Raw genomic sequence first — 19,182 nt, 5'->3', positions numbered from 1 at the left:
TATTTTTCCTACCAATCTTTTTAACCTATGTTATTTACAGTAAATTTTTATTAAAAATAACAATATATTACATAATTTAATGCATTATTAACATTAAATTAATAAAGAATATTGATATTTTAATTTCTTAACGCGTGACTTACACGTTAAAAAACTGTTTTCCTAAAAAATCTTAAGATTTTTTTTATTTAATTTCGCTAAAAGAACATCAAAAGGTTCGACCAATAGCAGGCCATCTGATTAAGGTACACCCTGTAGTAACACTATATTTTCTCTCCTTCTTACACGCCATGTTTTGGAAATGCAAATAGCCGTTTCCTTCTCTCTCTCTCTCTCTCTCTCTCTCTCTAAGAGCATGGTTCTCTCTCGGTTTTCTCTGTTACTGTCATTCTCATTCTTCTTGTTGCACATTGCTCTGCTTGCAACACTCTGTTTTGGTGGCGACCCAACGGTTTTCACTGAGCTTCACTTCTCTTACATCACTGTTTCTCCTCTCGGTATTCCTCAACAGGTTTTTTTTTTCTCTTTTTCTTCTCTCTATTTGGACTCGCTTCATTTGTCATCTGGGTCACTCTGCTTTATGGTCAAAATCATCAAAATTAATTCTTTCTCAAAAGGCTTCTCCTTGGTTGACTCTGCTTTTTTGCCTCCCTTCCTCCCTCTCTCTAATTAATTTCCTCCATTCTTCATATTTATGCTTGTTAGTATTTATTAAATTTCGATGTTAAGAATGCATTGACAACCGATGTTGGGAATCAACGTGTGGTTGTTTTCTTGCAAGTTTCTTTTCAATATATTTGAAATAGTCTAGATTGAAAAAGCTACTCACTTGTTCAAGTTTCTGCTTTAAACTATCTGCATGAAGATTGAAACTGGTAGAGGCGTGGAGCCGTGGCCCTTGTGGGATTTTAATGGAGATTTATGAGATTTTACATATGTATTTTGAGCCCTCCCTTCTTTTTTGGTTTTTAGTTTCTCTTTTTCTTGTAGTCAAACGTACCCAAAATTCTTTACCCTCACAAGAGAAAATTCTCTCTTTTTCTTTTAAATTTTTATTTTAGTTAAGTTTACTTCAAGTATAATTTGCTGTGACTTTGGAAAGGTATCAGGAAGCAAATGTTGATCTAGAACATAGTTTGATTTTTTCATTGTTCAAACATATTTTGATTGCAGGTCATAGCTATCAACGGGAAGTTTCCAGGACCTGTAATCAATGCTACAACCAATAACTATGTAGTTGTGAATGTTTTCAATGAATTAGATGAAGATCTTCTCATTACATGGTTGGTTCCACTGTTACATTATATTACTTTTCTCTCTATTTTTCATTTTTTTATCTATTTGCAATTAAACAAATTTGTGGCAGGCCTGGAATTCAAATGCGGCGCAATTCTTGGCAAGATGGAGTTCTTGGCACAAATTGTCCAATTCCTTCCCATTGGAATTGGACATATCAATTCCAAGTCAAGGATCAAATTGGGAGTTTCTTTTACTTCCCTTCTCTCAATTTCCAAAGAGCCTCTGGTGGCTTTGGTCCCTTTGTTATCAACAATAGGGAAATTATTCCAATCCCTTTTTCACAGCCAGATGGTGATATTTTCATTATGATTGGTGACTGGTATACTCAGAACCACAAGGTAAGCAATTGTCTTGTGTTAATTTTTTTTTTTTCTGTAAATATTGGAGATGGTGTGCATTGTGATTGTTTTCTAATTCTGTTATGCATACATATTTGAAAGTGTAGGCTCTGAGAGCAACACTTGATGGTGGAAAAGACCTTGGAATGCCAGATGGTGTTCTTATAAATGGGAAAGGGCCTTACCAGTACAACACTACTCTTGTTCCTGGCGGCATCAATTATGAAACAATTTCCGTTGATCCAGGTATTATTATTACCCCTTTTATATAGAAAATGAACTTTCATATTTTACTCCCACATTTTAGTGGAGATCCTTGCTGTTTGCATTTGTCGTCTTCATCAGTGTCTTTTTTATGTATATTCAGTGCTACTGACTATTTGGTATCTTTCATTTTTTCCACTGGCTTCTTAAGCTGCTTTTGTCTATGCAAAATAATCTTATTTTCATTGTCTCAATGAGCTATGTTGATTTGTAGCTCCATTTCCTGACTGATTGTTTTATGATTTCTGCTAGCACTGGAAATGTATTTTTTTGCTTCCTCTTTACTGTTCTGGAGTCTTATCTCTATTTCTGGTATTTAGTACTAATGATTTTGTTTTGGAGTCTGATTAATGGTGATGGATAGCATTGTAATACACATTGGCACTCGCTGGCTGCATGCGTTTCTTATAACCACATTTTATGCTACTTTTCCCTTCTAAATTTTATCATAGCTTTTTATCTAGCATTTCCCTCGCTGGTGGTTGAAACAGTTTAAATATTGACTGAAAGTACAGATGTATTTGGCAGGTAAGCTTTTTGTTCTACATATAAAACAAAAAAGAAAATTAGAAATTTGTAGGGGCCATGGCGTTGTATAGAATGATAATACATATTTGCATGCACTGGCTGCATTTGCATTTCTTATAGCCATATTAAGTTGCTTTGCCCTTTTTATTGTTATCATAATTTTGAAACAGTTTGAATATTTGATTGTAAGTGCAAATGTATTTGACAGGTAAAACATATCGAATTCGCGTGCACAATGTGGGGATCTCAACTTCTTTGAACTTTCGAATTCAAAATCATAATCTGCTATTGGTGGAGACAGAAGGGCATTACACAACTCAAACAAATTTCACCTCTTTTGATATTCATGCTGGCCAGTCTTACTCTTTTCTGCTTTCGACTGATCAGAATGCAAGTACAGACTACTATATTGTTGCAAGTGCTCGGTTTGTGAATGAATCATTGTGGCAGAAGGTTAGAGGTGTTGCAGTTTTACACTATTCAAATTCCAAGGGACCAGTGACTGGTCCTCTGCCTCCCCCGCCAGATGATTTTTATGACAAGACAGCTTCAATGAACCAAGCAAGAAGTGTAAGGTTTGTCACTCAGAATTTGATATCATAGAGAATTCACAGGAATTGCAGTTCAATTTTGCATTGCGCTTCAAACTATTTTTCCATTGGTTTATTTTATCTGCTAGATAGAGGAAACATTTTTCATCGTGTTATATGGTATTCCATCTAAATTAACTGCGTGTTCAGGAAATTTACTGAAATCAGTTATGATTGTCAATGAGCTTCTTTCTAGTTTTCACAGTTGTAACCAGTTACAGGAATTGAGTGTTGACTAATCTTTTTATGTTCTTTTTCTAAAATCTATTCGTGCAAGAGTTTGCCATATCTGAAATCACTTATATAATATATCAGCACATATTAGTATAGTTTTCTCTATAGGGGTAAAGAATATTTAAGTTCGTATATTGTTCTTAATGATTTCATACACAAGTTGAAATCCCACCATGCTTCTAAACTGAAGGCTATTGTAGGAGCTAGGTGAAAATTGCCTTGTAAGATGAAGTGAAAACTTTTTTGAACAGATTTTTTGCCAAGTTATCTGAAATCATTTATTATGAAAGATCATAAAAGCTTGTTAAAGATTATTATTCTATTGGCTTAAGTGCTTAAATAATTAATTTAAAGGACACGATCATTTCAGTTTCCATATTTTGTTGTTTATTTTTTGATGATTTCACGTGTAAGTTGACAATATGTACTGAATTCTCCAAATTCGGTCGAGTAGGCAAAATACATCTGCTAGTGGTGCTCGTCCTAATCCTCAAGGATCCTTTCACTATGGCTCCATCAACATAACTGATACCTATGTGTTAAAGGTTACTTCGCCGGTGCCAATCAATCGCACTAATCGAGCTACTATTAATGGGATCTCATTTCTGAAGCCTGACATTCCATTCCGGCTTGCTGACCAACATCAACTAAGAGGAATTTATAAGCTTGATTTTCCTAGCAAGCCAATGAACAGAACACCACTTATTGACCGATCAATTATTAATGCTACATATAAGGGATTCATTGAGATTATATTGCAAAATAATGACACCACAATTCAAAACTTTCATTTGGATGGCTACTCCTTTTTTGTGGTTGGGTAAGAATCACTTTTCCTTCCGTATGTCTTTAGAGTAAATTTCTTTGTGATCACAGTTCAGACATTGATTTCTTGAATTCAGGATGGACTATGGTGATTGGTCAGAAAATTCTAGAGGCTCTTATAATAAGTGGGATGCAATATCTCGCTGCACAACTCAGGTAAGAAATTGTCACTCTAACTGTAAAAGGGTGATAGTAGTGTTGGACTATTTTTACACTAAAGTTGATTTGGCAGCTTCTTTTTTGTTTATTTTCTATGTAAAATTTATGAATTTTTCCCAATGTTTGTGAAAACTAGAAATTTTTTTGGCCAAAAGGCTTGATGTGAGATTTTATCATAAACCGAAAATAAACTTATTTTCTATAGCTAGCCAATAAGTTGAATGTAGAACTTGATAAATGTTTTCTTTAAGTTCTCTCAATGCTAGCTAAGGCAAGGGGAGAGTGAATTACATGTTAATGGTTGTTGCCAATTTGCCATTCTAAATCTTCAACTTGATTCTTTGTATATTTAACACTAAACAGGTTTTTCCTGGAGGGTGGACAGCGATTCTTGTATCACTTGACAATGTCGGATCATGGAATCTGAGAGCTGAAAACCTGGACAGGTGGTACCTGGGCCAAGAAACTTATCTGAGGATTGTCAATCCTGAAGAAAATGGAGAAACAGAGATGGGTGCACCGGACAACGTTTTGTTTTGTGGCTCCCTCAAGAACATGCAGAAGTACCATTTATCTCATGCTTGCATTGAGTGACTTTGTTTTCGTCCTTTTGTTTTCTCTCTGATTAAATCTACTTTCTTTATACCTACAGGCCGCAACATGGTTTTTCTGCAGCTTCTACTTTGGGATGCAGCTTGAACATTTTCACATTGCTCCTGGGACTTTGTACTGTGATTTTTAACATTCTAGCTAGCTAAGCTTTTCCATTGGCATTTTTATAGTTACCAACAGTGTAGTTATATAGGATTGTCAGAAATGATGATTACTAATTTCTTCGTCTAAAGAAAGAACATGCTTTTTTTGTGTAGTTATGTCATGCTTTGCACACATTTTCTCTTTAGTTGTTTATCACGAAGAGCTCATTTAAGGTTACCTGGTTTTGGTCATTTCTATTTAATCCATGACCGTTTACAAAATGTGAGTTCCTCAAGTTTTAAATTTTTGTTAGTCATGCCTTTAAGTTTTAATTGATTAGGTTTTAGGGTTAGATTATGGTAGAGAGTGCACACGTCTTAAGAATATTTTTTCATTATATATGGGGGTTAAACAGGGGGTTAATTAGTCTTTATTTAGCACCCTTGTCACGTCCAACATGCATTCTTGTCATTTGGTAATGCATGACGTGTTAAATAAAGCTGTTAGAAATGTCATAATGTGATTGTATTTTCTTAAAAATAAATTATACAAGTCGTAACTTTTGTTTTTGATTTTGTCAAAATTAACTTGAAGAATTTAATTTAGACAATCAAAATAAAATGGATTATCATAAAATCACGTAATACTTAGTATATTTAAATTTTAAATTTGTTTTTTATAATCAATTATAACAATAATTGATCATATTTATTTATAATCACTCTTCAAGATTTAGACAATTCTGTTTATTTTATTTGTATAAACTAACCTTTCTGACAAAGGACATTCAGTTTATAATTGATGGCTTTTTATCCTATCCGTAAAGACACTTATCCATGGACAAACCATAGATAAAATAAATGCTGAATGGTTAAAAAATTTACACACTGTGTCAGGCATTATATTTTGTAAACTGTTCTAATAAGCAATGTTGTCACTTTCAAGGGAGGCACAGGGATATGAGTTTTCATGATGATAATTAGGACTTCGAAGACATGTAATTTAGTTGAAATAAAGGATGGTAATGTTTGATAGATGAATTAGACCAAAGCTGAACGAAATATTTGATCTATATTTTTTTCTTGGTTATGTTTTGTAACAAAATAGAACAAAACATAAAAAATAGTACATTTCAGCTCTACTTAGAAGGATGGAATAAAAAAACAAAAGAGGGTGAAACTAAGTAGATGAAACATAATAAGATGTTCTCTTTTGTTTTGCCCATGCACTCTATCATTGCCATATTGGGTCGGTGTGTCTTTAAGAAACTTGCATCATAAATCTTGCTTTCTTTTACTCTTGAAAATAAGGTCTCTTAATTTATTTGATTTCATGTGTTGTGTCTTATTTCTTTGCTTTATGAGCATTTAATTCTATCAGTTTTAGGAACGTTAAATTTTTTTTCCCATTTTAGCAATCTTTATCTTATTAGGATTGGCATGAATTTTCAACTCGTGTACTTTATTATACAAAGAGAACAAAAAAACATTAGAGTTCGAATTTGATTACTTTTTGTATACCTTCTACGCATTGCTTTCTATCTTTGATTTGTGTGTGTTTTACGTGTGGTATATAATTCGCCTTCACACGGAATGAGGCACAGACGTGTGACTTGCTAGAGCTATTGATTCTCTTTGTATTTAAATATATTTTTAATCTTTCTAAATATGATTAAGTTTATTTTAATATTTTAAAACTTTTTTAATTAATTTTGAATTTTATAAATTTTAACATTTTTAATTTTTTTTATCATTTATTATGTACAAATAGAAATATCATGTCATGTAATTAATATTCAGTGTCTGTGTTTGTTTACGCGGCTAGCACTCACTACTTCCATGGATATTAAGTGTGATATTCACACTTTCACACGTTAATGCCGCGTATTTTCAGAGTCTAAGCTTTTCTTCATGCACTTGATCGTGTGAACTTGTTATATACACTACTTAGTTTAGTAATGTTGGTAAACACGCATACGATATACACGGATATGATGTATGACATTAACGATAGTGATGCAAAAGGTTTTATGAATTAAAAGTCACGACATGACTATGATTTAACATATAAAATCAGTATAAAATAAAATTAATATACAACACGAATTTTAAGTTAAAAGGTAAAGTTATATTAACAAAAGTTGATTCGAATAATAAGTAGTTATTATTTATCTAAAATTTTAGATTTGAGTTTGTATAAAAAAAATTTTAATAATAAATTTATATTTAAGTGTGCAACTTGAGTTAGATCTTGAATAAAATCGGATGGAAAAAAAAAATTTAGATAAAATATTATTATTTTTTAATGTGTTTTGGTGTTTTCATTAGTCTACAGAATATAGTTGGTAGTATCAAATTGTTGATTTTCAAGCAATTGCAATTATGAGTGTCATATATAATTATAGAACAGCGACATGTCACATAAATCGCTCGGTTTTTCGTATATTTTACGTGTATTTTTAAATTGAAGTAAAATTTAGAAATATAAATAGAAATGTATAAGAGAGAAGTATCTTACCCCGTTAAACAATAGTAGACTCATGAATCTTAACCATGAAGAAAATAATATATTTTCATTGTCAATATAAAGATTTTGTTTTGTTAAATTTAAAATAAATTAAAATGATAATTTTTTTGAATTTAGGAAATAAAGAATATGTAAATACATTATTTGAATAAAATCATATCATTTATATGTACCGTGTTAAGATTTAAAATTTAAACTGACTAAATTTAAGTAATAATATTTAAAATAAATAAAAATATACAAAATTAAATGTGAGATACTTCAATATTTTTGGATGAATATAAAATGGTAAATTTTACGGCAGGTACCTTGTTAATTGAAGGGGTTTTGATGCTTCCTTATATTAAACCAATAAAATGCATATTCGTTTATTTCATTATTTTTTGTTATTTTCATTATATATAAAGATTTTCATAAAAATAAAAAAAATAACACTTAGAATAAAATAATTGTAATTTTAGTAAGATTATGATGACTTCAAAAAATTAAAGAATATTAAAGCATAATATTGAGTAATTATAATAATATATCAGGTAACTGATTTTTTTTTTAAAGAAAGTATGTGATTTAATCCTCTGTATAATTGAGTTAATTGCATGCCTATCTTAACCATGATAAATTAAAGACAACCTGTTAATTCTTGCATGTTTATGACTCCCCATAATATTTTATTGTAACATTAATGAGAAAATGGAAGCACACAGTCATCATCTTCATCATTAAATACTCCTAAAATGAACAGGTTCTCTGGGTGAGGATGTAATGTAATAAAATTTGTGATATATTAGGCGATTCTATAACATAATTGATTTTTGTTAACATCATAAATTATAACTTTTGGACTCAGTTAAAAATTTTAAATTAAGCTTTACTACAAAATTACCCTTTTTAAAAGAAGTTTTATAACATAAATCATATCAGTTTAAACTCACTTTTAAACAAAATTAAGTTTATTTAAAATTCAATTTACAAATGCTCGCCTAAACATGCACTTGTTAATATTGGCACTCAACTTTCCTTTTACAACTGTCACAATGTTAACTAGTTATGATAATACTTTTATAAATATCATACTTGTCAATGCGTAGTAATCTTTGTAATAAGTCGTAAATTTCGATTGATTTTTTTCCTCGTCTAGTACATATGATCAGTAAATGTGGATTGAACAAAGTTAAGTTTGTTTAACTTTAAATTTACAAATTTTCATTTTTTTTGTGAGCCAAAAGTTACAATGCTCGTTTAAACACACACTTTGTCAATAATATTGACGCTCAACTTTCCTTTTACAACAATGTCACAATGTTAAACAGTTGGTGTTTGACAGGACAGTTGACTTTTATCTCAACACAACACCACCTTTTTCCTTTCACACTTCACATTTCACTCATATATCTCCATGAAATTCTCATTTTAAAGTTTAGATTAATATATTTATTTCACTCAATGTACGCATCAGATAATATTCACTTCATTTACAGCAGCTCTAGTGGGCTTTTACATTTATAGATTATTGTGTGGTGAAAGGATAACATAATAGCAGTCACATGGATATGTTTCAATTGGGGGTAAATGAATGATGTTTTGTCGTTCCTTCCAATACAAACAATGATAGTAATAATAAGTATATTACAAATTATAAAACTGACTGTTGATCCACGCTTGTGCGTCCAAGTTATGTCACATATGATCGGTTTCTATGGATCTACTTTGACTAATTTGAAATAAGGAGCACAATCTCTCCCTCTCATATAACAATAACTATGGTGTGTACTAATGCATTTTTACTGAATAATCAGAGATTGTTTTTTTAAAATATGAAAGCTATTGAAACCTTTAGCTTTGTCAAGAAAACTATTTTATATATACGATTAAGAATTAAATTTTAGTCAACGAGTTTAATGAAGTAAAAAAACTTAACAATTTTTTTTTTATCATGATAAAACAAAAGTTCTCATAAATACAGTACAGGGTACTAAAAATAAGAGTTTTCTAAATGGAGTTTATTTATAAAATAAGTTTTTAATGATTAATTTAATATATATGATGATATTAACTCAAAAAAATTTAAGAATATAGATACTTTACCTTCTTTACAAAACAAAGTTAGGTTGAAGGAGTCTTTTTCGGGCTACTAAGTATTTGCAAGTTGATCAGTAGTTAAAAAGTATGAAAGTAATCCTAAGCGTCAAAGGAAATGTGCACGCGAAACTTAGTCAATAATTAGTTTTGACTCTGCAATTATTTTACTTCCTTTGAGTACAACTCAATCACTGTCTCCGTTTTATGCATCTCTCTCTTCATCTCATGCGTTTGCTGTCTGAGAATATTATTGCTTAGAAAGACAAGAAGACCAAGCATGACTTCACAAGAAATAAATGCAATGTGTAAACAATTGATAAAGAAATAGTATATATATACATATATATCTATATATATATATATATATTTTTTATTTTTTTTTATTTTTTTTTTCTAAAATCATAAATGGCTAAATATATAACACTTATCAACTATGCACTTCCCATTAGGATCCCTCTTCGGTTTCTTCTTTTACCATTTTCATATATATTATACACCCGTTAACTATTACGATAATTCAGTGGCTCTTTTTCTATTTCTTCTTCATTTCTACAAGCTACCGAACATGGTTATTTACATTCACGTTCAACTGCTACTAGCTAGGGCTAATTTCTACTGGTAGGTATATCGTTACCAACTCAATTCTCTTCTGTTGTTCTTCTATTAAACACAAATTCAGGTTTTAGGTTTTAAGTGCTCCATGTTCTTTTAAGTCACTCATTTATTCCAATATTACTAAAACTTACTCTCTGGGTCTTCATATCTCAAATGCTTTGAGTTCCATTGGATTCTTTGCTCTAAAACTCCATTGCCATACGGTTTGTTTTTGTGTAGTAAAATGTCTCTGGTTCATGAATAAGGTTTTTAAGCTTACAATTTTATTAACTTTTATGATTAAGTTTAAACATCCACTTAGTAGTAAACTTTCATTAGCAAAGATAAAAAATTATTACATTTAAAACACAAAAGTGTATTAAATGCTTTTATTTTCCTTAAGTTCTACTATTGTTAGTTGTATAAATTTAAATTCAACACTAACGATTATCCCTGAGAAAGTCATAAATTTTTTTTACGTGTTCCTTTTTTTATTCTTTTTTTGTAGTTTTCCTATATGTACTAAGCTGTACTCTGTAGTACTTTCGTGGATGCCATTCACTTTTTTACTTTTAGTAATACTATTCTAACAATACATATATACAGCAATTTTGACGCATGTAAAAGATAAGGGCAAAAAAAAGAGAAAGAGAAATAAGAGATAAGATGAATAATGTGATAGAAAGAAAAAAGTAAGTGTATAAAGGTTATTGCCATAGTAGTGTAGGACTCTTGTTACTTGTTTTTTTCGAGAAAAAAATCTAGATTCTCAAATAAAATAAATTACACATTGACATTCGTTTTTACACAATGACAAATTCAATTGAAAATACTACTACTACTACTACTACTACTAATAATAATAATAATATAATTTGATAATAACTCATTCAAGTAACTTTAAAAATACCTCAACTAAAAAAGTAAGCCTACTTCTAAACAAACTTACATCATCATAGCATCAGCAAAGGTTGTTTGATTCTGTAAATTTGTTATCATTCATTAATTTTTTATTTCTGTTATACCAAGAATATGATTGTCATCTTACTGTCAAGGTTGCTATATTCCTTTACTTTACAAGAATATAGTGTTGCTTCCTGTACAATTCGTTAATCTGTAATTCTATATATGGTTCAATTCCCATCTTCCCATTCAATACATTGCCTAACCCAATTCCAGCTTACACTACTTTATGTCAATTGTCACAATTATTTGATCGTTATATTAGCATCGCAATGTAGTCCAACAGATATATTTTGCACAGTTTGACTCTTCAACAAGTCTTTTTAAGTATATGAAGAGGCACCTGCGATCCTCATCATGCCTCTAATCATTTGCTTGCATGATTTGGTGCTACATGGAATAACTAAAGAGCTAACTTCTTGTACTCCCAATTTCAAGCTTAGGTAATGTGTAGTTGATCTCTTGCTTGCCTTCTAAACCTCCTAGAGTTTTAGCCCGTATGATTATATAACTTATGTGTGTTGCGAGACTTGGCAGCAAAGCATATGTGGTACCATTGGCTGCCTTGTTGGAAGTGGGCCATGAGTGGAGTGAAAAAGAAATCTCGTTTTTTTCAGTGTTAACAATTTTGATTTTTTAGAACCTTAATTTTAATCCTTATCTTATCCCTCTTTCTTCTTTCTCATTATATCACTAATTTTATTTTTCATTTACTTTCTTTTTCTCTTCATCTCCTAGGGTATATATTTATATACATCACGTTGAGGTGTGAGAAAACATTTTTCATCTGCTAACTTTTGAGAGCAAGGTTCCATAACCTTTTGTCTTAGCGTATCCTTGATGTTCGATCGACCAACAAACAGTAACGAATCATTGTACTTTATTTTATCTTTGCTGCCAAGGAAAGGGACCATATATACGACAATTCAAGGATATGTGTCCAACCTAGGCGACGATTAAGACTTGAAAAAGGAGCGAATATTCAAATCTTCATAAAAAAATTGTCTGTTTTATCTTATTTTTTGTTAACGTCACAATATCCCCTTTTGTTTTGATTAATCTTGTAAAGCGCGATGAAAGAAAGGAACATTTATTGCATATTACAGACAAAGACCCAAAAACCATATATAAATCAGTTAACGAGAATAATAAGATGTTGAACAAAAATTCAGAAATTAACAACCATAAAGGATAAAGAATCATTTATTAATTCTATAACTAATTGTTTTGAATATTGTAACTTACAAACATAGAACAGCTGGGGTGGCTGTTAGACATTTGGCTACATAATAGAGCCCATCAACTTTAAACCACACAATATCTATAATTTCTGCAAGCTTTAGCTATTCTGAGAAATATGATCACTTTCTACTAATTATTTGACTATATATTTCAATAAATTTTAACTTAATGCTAGCTAGTAGCTAGCTAGAAGTGAAGCCAGAGAATTCACATGCACGTACTAGCTTTAATGTCATGTTCATTTCGTTTATTATGTACAGGAAATTAAACGGTATTTCCACTTTTTTTTTCCTCCTTTTTATAATGGCTAATAACCCCTATTATTAGTATGTACCCAAAATCAATTCATTCAGCCACTATTTCCACATGTCAATTGGACAGCTTGAATTTGATGTTGAGGCGTTTTCAGGCATCAAGTCTTGTTTGTCCAACTCCCTCAACTGTTCAATATTGCTATTGTTCTTCACCTGAAATATATTGTTGCTTGTGTAAGTATTGTCTTTGGATGCATCTTCTTGGCTGAGTTGTGATGCAACAAACTTGTCAAGAGCTCGCCAATCAGCCACTTGTTCATTGGTATTGTGTCCAAACACTGCCTGAAAATTTTGCTGACTAGTTTGTTGAACTTGTTGCATGATTGATGCTGGAGTGGCGTGATTTTCTTCTATACCAAATGGTGTCATAGTGTTGGAGGCAGATTGAAGCAGTTTTGGGTTCTCTATTGGAAGTTGGAGAGGTAAATGGTATGGCAAATCTAGCTCTTTCTTGCAAGGGTAAGGGAACTGGTAGGAAAAATTAGGTTGAGAGCTTTGCTTTGGTGAGTCCAAGTCTTGCATGAAAGAGACTTGGTCATCATACCAACAGGGAGAATCATGCTCACTCAGTTTACGCATGGTTGCTAGTCTCTTTTTGAATACTCTACAGACAACCCATCCTTCTTCCTGATTCAAAGCACAAAAAATTTCAGTGAATGATTAATCTACTTGTTAGTTTAAGGGCATTCATTGAGAAGAAGAAAAAGTAGCTGTAGCTTAATAGTGACAAAAGCTAATTGAATACGAGAATCAAACACATCCACAAGTCCACACAACTTTGGTGGTTTTGGAAATATGAATTACTATTTTAATATTTTTCCAAAAGCAACGTTTTTTTTATTCAATCCATTAAAAAATACTAAAATATTTTTTAATAATTTTTTTCTTTTCATTTTTAAAATTATATATTTTTTAATAACTTTTACCCATTTTTTTTTAAAGAAAAAAAGCACAGTTTATAGACATCATGTATACGCATTCAACTGCTTTCTAATGCAATCAAGTGTAATATTTTTGTCTTATACGTGTGATACATGCACCAACTATACAAGAAAACGAATAATAACAATAATAATAATAATAATAATAATAATAAAATGAGTAATTAAATTTGAAACTTGCCTGTGGTGTGCCATTTTCATCTGTTTCGAGGCGATACTCGTGCATGATCCAATCAGATTTTTGTCCATTAGGGGCTCGACCTTTATAAAAGACTAAGGTTTTCCTCATCCCTATCAAGTCATGCTTAGAATAGATTGCTTTGTCTCTTCCAGTTGCTTTCCAAAATCCTGCTGCTGTTGCTCTATTTGTGCGAGTTCCAGTTGGATACTTCTTATCTTTATGGCTAAAGAAGTACCATTCATTTTGCTCTTCTGTTCCTATTCTGCAAAGCTCTTCTCTCATATTTCAGGCAAAAATAACAAAAAAAGAAATGAATTAATGAGATGTATCATTTACCATTAACATTTTTCCTATTGATTTTAAATTGATTTATACACTAAAAATTATTAGTACTACCTTGAAGATCCCATGGCTCAATTTTATAGAGGTCAACATCTTTTATGACATCGAGGTCAATCCTCCTTGAAGTAACTTTCTTCCTCAGGTAGTAATCAACAAGTTCCTCATCTGTGGGATGGAACCGAAAACCGGGGGGAACGTGAGAAAAATTATTCATGTTTTTCACTCTCTCTTCCAAGTCCTGCATGTATAGAGCAGTTGTAACATACTGTTCAGTCCCTGTATATTTTCTCTTGCTAGATAAGCCAAATTTAAATGTTAGTTTTAACAGGAAACGGGTGATCAAGTATATCTATCTATCATCTATATATATACCTATCATTTCAGCTATTCTCAGTTGACCAAGAGCAAGAGATGTTCTCGTGCATTCTGATAAGACCAGTTTGGTCATTATGTCGAAATATAATTAATCACGCCCTGCTTATGAATATTAAGAATACACTGCAATTTTTCTGTTTATTTTCTTTATTTCCTCTGGTTTAATAATGGTTTTAGTACATTTTGGCAGGATTCTTTGTTAGAAGTTAGAACCAGTTAAAACTAGCTTTCATCAACTTGATCATAAACTTTAATATATAATAGTATTGTAGAAAATTATGGGATGAGCTTAACTGTTTGAAGGAAAGTAACCCTAAGTTTAAGCAAACTCTAGATCCACTGACCACGGCAGATAAACCGACCAATGATAAATGAAATTCAGCTTTAGACAAAAATTAAGTAATTAAAATATTATTTTTTTAAAAAAATAACTAATTTTATATACTTAAAATTAGTCCTTCTAACAAAATCGATAGTAAATATATCAAGGTTTATTAGATATTTAAATGCCTGAATTCTGGGAAGCTGAAGATAAATTTCTAACCTAATTTCTCTTGAAGGACGGAATAACAAACAATTATTTGGGTAATTACGTTGACTTTAAGCATTAGTTCCTTTTATTCCTATTTTTGGACGAATTATATTTACATCCCTTCTTTTATATACGGTTTTTATATACTGTCATTCTTTTTTGTTTTTTAAAAGATGCACTTATCCTATGTATATACATAATGTTCATCCTTATACCATTTTTCCTCATAAATAGTAACGTAAAGTAAGCAAGTGTAAGGGGTAATTCTAATCTCAAGAAAGATAAGTATATAAGATATGTTCTTATACTTTTCATTTACCCTTTATCTCATCAACAAATGAGCATATGATAATATTAGTAAAATTAATTAGTGATAAACCCGTTTATTTCAACCATTCTCATCCACATCAAATGAAAGCATTTCAACTTATTTCTTAAATACAATTGAATGTGAAATCAAAGCTAGCTAGTTATGCAAGATAGTTAAGTCAATAAAAACATGCTGTTTATTATGCAATTCCCGGTGAACACCGTTACTTCTAATCATAGATTGTCTAAATGTTTGCTGGCTCCATAAAAAATCCCCTATAATTCACACAGTGAAATGAGCGAAGAGCGCTTTCCCCCATGCCAATATTTATTTGGAAAATAAATATTTTTTTATCGTATTATAAAAATAATATATGAAAATGTAGGAACAGAAGAACAAAACTTGTGATCCAATTTAGTTTCTTGTTATAGATATAGATGGGGAAAAGGCATGGAAATGATTATAATGCATGTGAAATGCTTACATAGTCAACAGACATGCGTCAATAGACATGCACAACATATACTACACAAGAAAACATACAAGTACTTGTCACTCATTGTGATTCCCACTAATTTATGACCCATGCTCCGAAAGGATAAAGTTCACGAACCATGTTATATGCCTATGCAATGACGAGATGGCAGTAGATGTATATCATCAAGCATTGAAAGTGGAGAACATGCAAAATGAATCAAAACCTTTTCTTCCAGCACTTTTATACTACTTCAATCTTAATTAAACTGCAAAAGATAAAAGTTTCCACATCCATATTGTACATATCTAATTGAACTATATATAAGCATAGTTTAAAAAGAGAACAGAAATGGAAATGGGATAAAAGTATATGTCTACCTTTCTCTCCTGAAAGGCACAGATCTAAGTGGAGCAGTCACAGATCTTCCACAAAGGATGAAAAATCCTTAATGTCTTAGAAAAATGAATAGGAGTTCGACACTGTGGTGCAAATTAACTAAAATGATATGATATATATCTCTCTCAACTTCACCAAAAATCAGACACAGATTTTCAGTAGAAGGAAAAGAGTAAAGAAACTAAAAAGTTACAAACAAATGTAGAAGTCCTAGGGAATGAAAACACCCTTTCAACTTTTATTCTCCTGAAACCTGACACGTGGTGTTTAGAATTGGATCCAAATGGAGGAAGAAGAGAACAGAAGAGAAAGAAAGAGGCAAAAGAAAGGTGAGGATGAAGATTGGAAGTGGAAAAGGTGAAAGAAGGGAAGTAGGGTTAAATAAGAAGGGATAGTTTGTGATGTTTTTGTATTGGATCTCTTTGTTTTCTCGCAAAGAATGGAATGTATCATGAAATAGATCTCACTGTCAGGTTAAGCTGAATTGGTGGGGAAGCTTTCTGAGCGGAAAAATGGCAAACTCAGAAGAAAGGAAAGGAAAGGAAATGACTCTCTCTGTTGCCACCTCTACCCGCAACCGATAGAGACCCAACAAATTAACAAAGAGTGAAGAATGCAACAAAGCAAAACTCTCTCAAAAGGGTCTCTTTCTATCTATCAAGATCATCTCTCTCTCTCTCTCCTATCTATATCTTCACAAATTGCATTTATCATCTCTCTGCCAAGGAAGAAGAACTAACGCCACACCCCAATCTCCAATTTAAAGACCCCCAAGACCCACTACAATAAAAAATTACACTAATATATTACACATGATTTTTCATGTTCTTTTACCTGATACAAAATATCCTTCAATTTATACTGTAACATGTACAATTTTTTTTTTATTTCCTTTACTGTTATATGAAATAAATGAAGCTAATATAATATATAAAATAAAGTATTATGACGTATAATTATGTTAAACCTCATAAGTTATTAACAAGGAGGGCTAAGAACAAATCCTTTAACATAACATAGCTAAACTGTATTATAAACTACAAAAATATGAGAAGAAATCATTAAATTGGGATTAAAAATTATTAAATTATAAGTGAAATATACTAATCTTTTATATTTTTAATAAATTTTAACCAGTAACTAAAATATGTATTAAAAAATGTATTGCTACCCTTTATTAGATGTACTTTGAATCTTAATTTATTATTCTTTAAATTATAAATTTAACTTATTTTTCTATTTCTTTCTCTTGTGATGATCTCTCACCTGAGTTGTTATTTCTTAAGAAAATATATGTTTTGCTTTGGTACCAGTGTTGACGTAATGGAACAGCTTCTACACTCTGAAAGAAAAAGTTAATTAACCCTCACACAAATGAGGGAAGAGGCATGTTGGCCCCTTCTCTGTTCATAGACCCTACCATTTCCACAATCTTTAAATAAATATCGTAATGACATTGTGATGATGACATTGGGAATGAGTAGCAGTGGATGTTCTGTTGGGAAATTGGTCCTCATTCCAAATCTGAATTGCTAGCTAATGCCATCTTTTGTTGTCTCTTTCTAATTAATTCTGAACAAGTGATGGTTGTTCGCCATATATAATTAGCTTCATCATAACATCTAATTCAGACACCTAATTTCCTTCGCTGAATTCCAATGCTGCTACCTCTCTAATGATTATCATTTAAGAGAGTATAATTAAAAACAATTATTAATAAATAGTTAATAATAATAAAATTTTATTAAAAAAAGTATTTATTATATTTTTATAACTTCAATATAATAACTATATATTTTTTTAATAAAAAATTATTTATGAATGCTTAAACTCAACTCTTACAAAGTTAATAAAACTTTTAAAAAAATTGAACATTATTTAATTTTTAAATTTTCTTTTATTTTTAGTACAACAATTGTCTTTGAGACAAAAATAAAAGATTACTACTGTTAAAATTATTTTATTAACAGTTTGAAAAAATTATATTAGTAATTATTTGCATTTCTTATAATAAGTGAGATATTTATATTATCATTTTTAAAATGATAACATAGAGAAGCTTAAATCTAAGTATTTTTTAATTTTAATTTTTTAAATGCAAATCCCTAATAAAAGGTAACTTACTTAATGATTTTATAAGGAACCCCTAATTACATCGTTTCTTTATTCTAAATTGTTCTCTTTTTTCTTTCTTTCTCACGAGTGGCTACTTATTGTTTTACCATAAGAACAGGTTCACATGCTTTCATTTGAAAATTTCAAGGAAAATGAACAAATTAATTATAAAAAAAAAGATAGAAACAAAATATATAAACTAAAAAATTCAAATAAAATAAAAGTATTTTAAAAAATTGATATGATCCTTTGAAGAAAAGCAACCCATGTGCGACATTAAAAAATGTTTAAAAAATAAAAAAAATTAATATGTTAGTCTTTAAAATCAAACAAATAAATAAAATGAAATAAAAAAAATTAGAAGATGAAAAAAATAAAAAAGATAAAGGTAACTTACTTTATAAGGAACCCCTAATTACATATTTTCTTTATTTTAAATCGTTCTTTTTTCTCTTTTCCACGGGTCATATAGCTCTTCAGTTTTTCACCATAATAATAGGTTCACATGTTCCATTCGAAAATTACAAGGAAAACGAACAAATTTTAAAAAAATGTAGATACAAAATATATAAACTAAAAATTCAAATATAAATAAAAAAAATTCATGTTATCATCATAATAGATAAATAAGACTAAATTTAAAAAATAAAGATAAAACTAAAATAAAAAATAAAGTTAAAGACTAAAATACTAATTTTGTTAAAAAAATAAATGACTTTGCAAAATTGCCACTTTGCACCTTCGAGCTACTGTGCACAATTGTCTTTAAAAACCAGTGACCCACTCTTTTATAGAAAAAGCTAAATTTGATTGGTCTTGAAAATTCTCGCAAACCTCCTTTTGATCACTCTGTAATCACTG

The 19,182-nt window shown here is 30.4% G+C and overlaps 2 protein-coding genes across 2 annotated transcripts; one reads left to right on the top strand and one right to left on the bottom strand.

The window, feature by feature from the left end:
* Positions 1-248: 248 nt before the first annotated feature.
* LOC113847371 (monocopper oxidase-like protein SKS1) lies at positions 249-5,207 on the top strand. The gene is made up of 9 exons (XM_027476442.1): positions 249-511; positions 1,174-1,283; positions 1,367-1,637; positions 1,745-1,883; positions 2,638-3,004; positions 3,708-4,073; positions 4,156-4,234; positions 4,601-4,800; positions 4,890-5,207. Exons 1-9 carry the CDS (start codon positions 302-304, stop codon positions 4,993-4,995), a joined length of 1,848 nt encoding a protein of 615 aa, XP_027332243.1. The 5' UTR covers positions 249-301; the 3' UTR covers positions 4,996-5,207.
* Positions 5,208-12,378: 7,171 nt separating this feature from the next.
* LOC113847508 (NAC domain-containing protein 7-like) lies at positions 12,379-16,459 on the bottom strand. The gene is made up of 4 exons (XM_027476663.1): positions 16,188-16,459; positions 14,170-14,353; positions 13,774-14,045; positions 12,379-13,278 (listed from the first exon to the last, which is right to left on the bottom strand). Exons 2-4 carry the CDS (start codon positions 14,327-14,329, stop codon positions 12,694-12,696), a joined length of 1,017 nt encoding a protein of 338 aa, XP_027332464.1. The 5' UTR covers positions 14,330-14,353; positions 16,188-16,459; the 3' UTR covers positions 12,379-12,693.
* Positions 16,460-19,182: the final 2,723 nt, after the last annotated feature.

Source organism: Abrus precatorius, unplaced genomic scaffold (genome assembly GCF_003935025.1).
Source record: "Abrus precatorius isolate BTA unplaced genomic scaffold, Abrus_2018 Scaffold8, whole genome shotgun sequence".
Taxonomy (NCBI): domain Eukaryota; kingdom Viridiplantae; phylum Streptophyta; class Magnoliopsida; order Fabales; family Fabaceae; genus Abrus; species Abrus precatorius.
Note: the sequence above shows the minus strand (reverse complement) of the source record. Positions and strands in the feature narration are given on the sequence as shown.